This window comes from Rhinichthys klamathensis, unplaced genomic scaffold (assembly GCF_029890125.1).
Source record: "Rhinichthys klamathensis goyatoka isolate OS25496 unplaced genomic scaffold, OSU_Roscu_1.1 h1tg000731l_1, whole genome shotgun sequence".
Taxonomy (NCBI): Eukaryota; Metazoa; Chordata; class Actinopteri; order Cypriniformes; family Leuciscidae; genus Rhinichthys; species Rhinichthys klamathensis.
In genome coordinates this window covers 475,907-483,252 of record NW_026607144.1, presented here as the reverse complement: position 1 = coordinate 483,252, position 7,346 = coordinate 475,907, and the positions used below count along the sequence as shown (strand labels likewise).

Sequence of the window (7,346 nt, the reverse complement as noted above, 5' to 3'; positions counted from 1 at the left end):
GCCAATATTAACAACCGCAATCTTAAAGATGGGGTGGTCTGGGAATTTTGCTACAAAAGGGAGTGAAACTGCATTAACAGATCTGTTTCATGGGTGAATCTAACATGTCCAGGTCATTTTTCACCCCAAAATCAAAAGAATGAAATAGGAAAGATATTGCTTAAAGAAAATGAAGCCTATTTCTTTATTTAGTCGTTACATTGTGACAATATTTTGATGAAAATTAAGCACCATTTTAACCAAATTCTTAATACTGTAAAAAAACAAAACAAACTATATTCCCATTAAAAATGTGAAAAATATATTATTTTGAATGGTAAAGAACTCATACATTACATATTTATCGTACAACATTTATACTGATTTAAATAATACAGTATTTATTACAATAAAAATACTGCATTAAAGTAATGAAAAACTGAGAATTACAAAAAAAGTTACCTTTCAGCAATTATGAGAATTTGGGTAAAATGTGTTTTGTTAAAAACAATGTAAACATTTTAATGCAGCTACAAACGGGCTAAATATTACATAAGCAATTTTCTCATTTTGATTTTTTGGTGAAATGTCACTTGAACATGTTTGAGATTCACACTCAAACCACTGAAAAGTGGAAAGTGCCTCGAAACGTAGTGAGTGCCACACCTAGACAGCACTTTTAGCCACCTTAAACACAAGGATATACAAAAATTATAGGCAGCTCACTAGTTTTGAGTCTAGATTTGCTCAGTGTAACACCATTTCATTGTGCCTCATTCTGTTGGCTAAACTAAAGTTTTCCATTTCCCTCTATTACAACAGCTGATGTTGTGTTTGCACACAATCTCTCTCTCTCTCTCTCTCTCTCTCTCTCTCTCTCTCTCTCTCTCTCTCTCTCTCTCTCTCTCTCTCTCTCTCTCTCTCTCTCTCTCTCTCTCTCTCTCTCTCACACACACACACACACCAAAATATCATAAAAAGCAGCAATGTAGTCTCTCCTGTATGAGTGTCCTGTTGTGTCTCTCAGGTCCTGGAACTGCAGGTATAGCTAGAGAAACGCTCCAGTAATCTCACGTGTACCTTAGTGCATGTTCAGCGCACTAGTGTGAAGGCCTGTGTTCTGAGGTCCGTGTGTCCTGGGTTAAACCAGGCTCCTGGGTGTACCGTTGAGCGCTGCTGATTTGAGCCGGGACAGGCCGTTACCGCTGCTGCTGGGGGGGCTGGACTGCACCGCCACTCCCGTCCTCTGGGTGGAGCTGCTCACCTCGAATACCTCGTGGATGGCCTTTCGAAAGCAGTGGAAGTTGTAGTCTATCAAACCTGTGGAAGATAGAGACATGAGATATGTTTCGCATATTAACACACTACAGAATTTAATATGCAGAGACATCTTTATGTGAGAAACAATACGGAGCCCATAAAGCGACATGGCAGTGGAAAAAAAATAAAGAGAAAATTATATTTCAAAACCTTTGCTCACAAAACAGAAACTTTCCGGTCGTTTGCAAAACTTTTGCATTCCCCCAAGAAACTTTACGTTTACTCGCAAAACATTCACGTTTCTTTCAGAAACTTTACGTTCGTTCGCAAAACTTTTGCATTCCCCCAAGAAACTTTACGTTTACTCGCAAAACATTCACGTTTCTTTCAAAAACTTTGCTTTCGTTTGCAAAACTTTTGCGTTCCCCAAGAAACTTTACGTTCATTTGCAAAACTTTTGCGTTCACCCAAGAAACTTTACGTTTACTCGCAAAACATTTCCGTTTCTCTCAGAAACTTTGCTTTCGTTTGCAAAACTTTTGCATTCCCCAAGAAACTTTACGTTTACTCGCAAAACATTTCCGTTTCTCTCAGAAACTTTGCTTTCGTTTGCAAAACTTTTGCGTTCCCCAAGAAACTTTATGTTCGTTCGCAAAACTTTTGCGTTCACCCAAGAAACTTTACGTTTAGTCGCAAAACATCTCCGTTTCTCTCAGAAACTTTGCTTTCGTTTGCAAAACTTTTGCATTCCCCAAGAAACTTTACGTTTACTCGCAAAACATTTCCGTTTCTCTCAGAAACTTTGCTTTCGTTTGCAAAACTTTTGCGTTCCCCAAGAAACTTTATGTTCGTTCGCAAAACTTTTGCGTTCACCCAAGAAACTTTACGTTTAGTCGCAAAACATTTCCGTTTCTCTCAGAAACTTTGCTTTCGTTTGCAAAACTTTTGCGTTCACCCAAGAAACTTTACGTTTAGTCGCAAAACATTTCCGTTTCTCTCAGAAACTTTGCTTTCGTTTGCAAAACTTTTGCGTTCCCCAAGAAACTTTATGTTTACTCGCAAAACATTTCCGTTTCTCTCAGAAACTTTGCTTTCGTTTGCAAAACTTTTGCGTTCCCCAAGAAACTTTATGTTCGTTCGCAAAACTTTTGCGTTCACCCAAGAAACTTTACGTTTAGTCGCAAAACATTTCCGTTTGCTCGCAAAACATCTGCGTTCCCCTGAGAAAACTTTTGCGTTCCCCCAAAAAACTTTACGTTTACTCGCAAAACAATCACGTTTCTCTGAGAAACTTTGCTTTCGCTTGCAAAACTGTTGCATTCCCCAAGAAACTTTACGTTCGTTTGCAAAACTTTTGCGTTCCTGTGAGAAACTTTGCTTTCTTTTGCGTTCCCCAAGAGACTTTACATTCAATCGCACAACTTTTGCGTTCCCCCCCAAAAATTTCCATTCGCTCGCAAAACATCTGCTTTCCCCTGAGAAACTTTGCTTTCGCTGGCAAAACTTTTGCGTTCCCCAAGAACCTTTACGTTCACTCGCAAAACGTTTGCGTTCCCCTGCAGAAATGTTTGTATCCCCCCCAAGAAATTCTGCTCGCAAAGAACTCAATAAGGATCGCAAAGTTTCTTAAAGGAACGAAAACATTTCACGAGCGAATGCAAGGTCTCATTTTTTTGTCCGTTACCTGCTTTATTTAGGGTGTGGAAGGAAAGTAAAATCAATCAAATAAATGACCCGCAGTCTGAATGACTCTTTAACTTCACACAAGTCTGATGCTCTCGATTGAGCGGTCGGGTCTGTACCTTTCCTCTCGAAGCTCTCCTCTCTCAGGATGCAGACCAGAGCCAGGAACTTGGTGACCTCCTTCAGGTAAAGCACTGTGGTGTTGTTCAACTTTATGATGGCCAGAGACTCTTTATCATAAGCGTTACCGTTGCCGTCGTCTTTAAGGCTATACATTCAACAAATGGACAAAACAAAAGGAAACACTATATTACAATCATCTTATATCTTACACTGTCAGCATTAAAAAGGATACAAGTTTAAAATAATAATATATATTTTAAAATAGCATATACGACTTTTTTTTTCAGCAAGGATGCATTAAATTAAACAAAAGTGACAGTAAAGACATTTATAATGTTACAAAAATTTATAATGTTACTTCTTTTGAACTTTATATTCATCAAAGAATCATGAAAAAAATGATCACGGTTTCTACAATAAATATATTCAAATAGAAAACATTACAATATTTCACAATATTACAGTTTTTACTGTATTTTTAATTAAATAAACGCAGCATTAGTGAGCATAAAAGACTTCGGTAACACTTTACAATAAGGTTCATTAGTTAACAACCTTAGTTAACATGAACTAAGAATGAACACTTCTACAAAATTTATTAAATCTTAGATAATATTAATTTCAACATTTACTAATACATTATTAGATGAATAAATGAATAAATACTGTAACATATGTTTAGCTCATTGTTAGTTCATGTTATTTAATACATTAACTAATGCTAACTAATAAACCCTAAGTGTTACCACGACTTCTTTCAAACACATTAAAAACAACATACACTCCACAAACTTTTGAATGCTAGTGTATATTTTTTATAGATCATTGCAGTGTAGTAAAGACAAATACATCTCAAGGTCTTCAGGATGGACATATTCATCCGTTTTATGCTGTGTAACATTGACAGATTCTCACCCATAAATACACGAGACGTCAATGACGACATCGATCATGTCACAGCAGAGCTCGTACGACTGCATGTCCACCGGAGAGCTGTCCGTGGCGATGTAGATCTTACTGACCACGTCGAACAGGAACGCTTTCTCAATCCCAGAATTCTGAGAGGGAACAACGCATTTACAAATATACACTTATCACTTCTGTTCTTTGTCTCTTATGTGCATCGATAAACACCAATAAAAGCATTTAGAGCAGAGACGTTTTATCTAGACCGAGCGAAATTAGCATTTAAGAAGCAATCATTATGAGGAAAGCAGCTGTGTACATACAGAGATGAATATGTTGAGGAGGTTTTCCAGCGTGGGCAGTTGAGGGATGAGTTTCTGGACCACTTTACTGAAGGCCTCAAATATGGAGTGATCATAAATGCTGGTCAGATAGAAACTGAAAACAAACAAAGAGAAATATCGCTTATTAACATTACATATTAAGTCATAATGCACAAATTACATTCAGAATGTCAGGAAATAAGCTTCAAAAGGGGATGAATTTAAGCAATTTGCCTAATAGTGAGAGTAAATATTATATTGAAATTATGGTTTTAAAAACCACTTAAAAGTATAAAGATGAACAAAGTGACGTGACACTTCAAATAAAGATTGTATCAATTACACCGTATATATTAATTTTTATAATTCAAATTAATTAAATATTTTTAAATAGACTGCAGCGAATATCATTTTTTCAGAAAGTAGAAACTCTAAAAAATAACACAGAATCGGTTCAGAATCATGATCTCTATTTTAAACAAAAAACAATTGTGATTGTCAATTTATCCAGAATCATGCTATTATCGTGATATTTGAGAATTATTTTGTACACTATTACAGTATCAAAACAGTTCTCAAGTTTTTTTTATCTAAAATGTATATTTTATTTTAGATTTATTTTCATTCGCAAAAACAAATTTTAAGGGTCACACTATTTTAAGGTGCCTTTGTTACGCTGTACTTATTTATTTAAGTACTAAGTATTATTAAGTAACTACATGTACTTACTATAGGAGTAGGATCAGAGTTCGGTTTGGTTTAGTTGCATGTAATTATGCATAATTTATAGTTATTACTATAGTAACTACATGAACATATTTAACAATGACACTGTAAAATAAAGTGTTACCATTTTAAGATTTATTTAACAAAAACAACACTGTTAATTACACAATCTTTGTTGCATTACTTGATGGGATATCTCAGTAGCCTATCTAAAAGCACAGCATAATCCTATCAAACACTCGGTATCTGTCATTAGACTGTATCAAGGCTGATCGATCAGTACATCAGGACAACCAACCTGAGGTGAAGCTTTTCCAGACTGGCGTCAGCTAGATCATCATTAGCTCTCTGATGAATGTCTCTCTGCGTCTCTATCTTATGATCGTCTGATAAACCGTCCACCTTATGTATAAACACCTCAAAATTGATCTCCGGGTTCACCCTGAACGCCCGGGACACTGTCAGATGTAGCCGCCCTAATGCTTCTACATAGTCATCCTACAGAGAGAGTAGAAACACATCCATACATAATGTTAATAACAACCAGGAATGGAACAAGGAAAAATTAAAGTAAGCAGTTTGAATGACAAACACTCTTCAGAATCGCTCTCATATTTTGCCGGTGTCGGCTTACCTGAGCATCAATGACAAAGATCAACGCGCCGGTGCCTCTGAAAATCATCTCGTAATCGAAGGTGGGGTCGAGAAAGTCCACCTGTCCTGGAAAGTCCCATATGTGAAAGTTCACGAAGGAACTGGCGGAGATGTCGTCCTTGTAGATCTTGTTGGTGCTCTCCAGGAACAGCGTCTCATTGGGAGACATCTTATGAAACACCACCTGAGATTCAAAACATTAAGCCATAGCTCAATATGGACATATAGATTAAAAAACTAATCTGATTCTGATATAGTCAATATTTCACACAGTAAATATACACAATGACAAAAATATTCTTTCCTCCTAACAGAGAAAATGCGTTCCAGAGGCAAGAGATTGTTTTAAGGAACATTAAATGTTAATTAATAATAAAAGGAAATATTATTTTGCAAGTAGAGTTTTACAAACAACATTTGCAAAGCATTTCACTTGGTTATGTCAGGAGAACTAGCAGTTGTTCCATCAAAAATAAAAAACAAAGCATTTTTTTTCTTTTGCAATAACATGCACTGATAAATTTTGCATGATATGATCACAGAAATGTATTAAGAAAGTAAACATTCACTTTAATTGCATGTTGACTTCAGTCAACAAATGTTCAATAAAAGCCCCATTCATCTGACCTGAAATAAAAATATAAAGGGGAAAAATAATATTATGACAAGCGCTTGCATCATTACAGAACGGTTTGTTTTCATTACACATGAAAAATATATGCTAACAATAATAAAATAATACATAAATAAATGATAAATGATATAACAATTATAACATATAAATATACATACTACAATTAAATAAATGAGAGTCTGATCAGAATGTCACATCTGTATTTTACTAAATAGGGGTAACCATGGTACTTTTGGTAATGCTATGATTTTGTGCACTACTATAACGTTATACTTACAAAAAGCACTACACGTAATTATAACATAAAAAACATACTGACCTTACAATCAAGTACTGTGAGGGTAAAAGGGTACAGGGATGATTATGGTAATAATGATACTTTGAAATATACCGTTGTACTACAAGTTACTTCCAAGAATACCATGGTACTTTTAGAAATAAGGCACGAACCTTTACCATGGTACTCTCGAACGCACTACGGTAACTTACATATCAAAGTACAAAAGTATTACCATCTGATAGTACGATTGTACCATGGAACTGCCACAGTACGTTTTTGCAAGAAATTATATACCTTTGTATATTGTAATGTACTTCAAAGAACACCATGGTATTATCATCGTGTACCATAGTACTTTTTTAGTTAGTGTATCCATATGGGATCTGACCTTCTGGATGGAGGATTTCCCGCTTCTCCTCAGTCCCATCAGCAGGATTCTGGGTTTATTGTCTGCAGAGGGAGAGTTTTCCATGTTCTCCTGCATCATGTCCATGTTTTCCACGCCGTAGCCGAAATCTTTGGGGAAAGAGTCCACCAGGCTTCCGGCTAGCTGCTCCTCGTACTCCATCGACATTATAAATCTATATTTTAAGCGTTAAATCCCTTTGATCTGTCTATGTTGACTTTGTAGGATCTGTTTGAGTAATTGAGGTGGGATCGGTGTGGATTAAATGTTTAGTTTGGATACAGATGATGAGGTTTCATAATGGGAAGCGGTTAGCTTGCTGCATGAACACAAACAAACGGGAAGCTGATCATATGACAGGCGCAGAGCAGG

General features: G+C 36.1%; 1 protein-coding gene across 1 annotated transcript; it reads right to left on the bottom strand.

Moving 5' to 3' along the window:
* Positions 1-895: 895 nt before the first annotated feature.
* On the bottom strand, positions 896-7,329 carry rragcb (Ras-related GTP binding Cb). The gene is made up of 7 exons (XM_056242583.1): positions 6,957-7,329; positions 5,635-5,838; positions 5,299-5,498; positions 4,275-4,389; positions 3,961-4,103; positions 3,042-3,190; positions 896-1,299 (listed from the first exon to the last, which is right to left on the bottom strand). Exons 1-7 carry the CDS (start codon positions 7,140-7,142, stop codon positions 1,121-1,123), a joined length of 1,176 nt encoding a protein of 391 aa, XP_056098558.1. The 5' UTR covers positions 7,143-7,329; the 3' UTR covers positions 896-1,120.
* Positions 7,330-7,346: the final 17 nt, after the last annotated feature.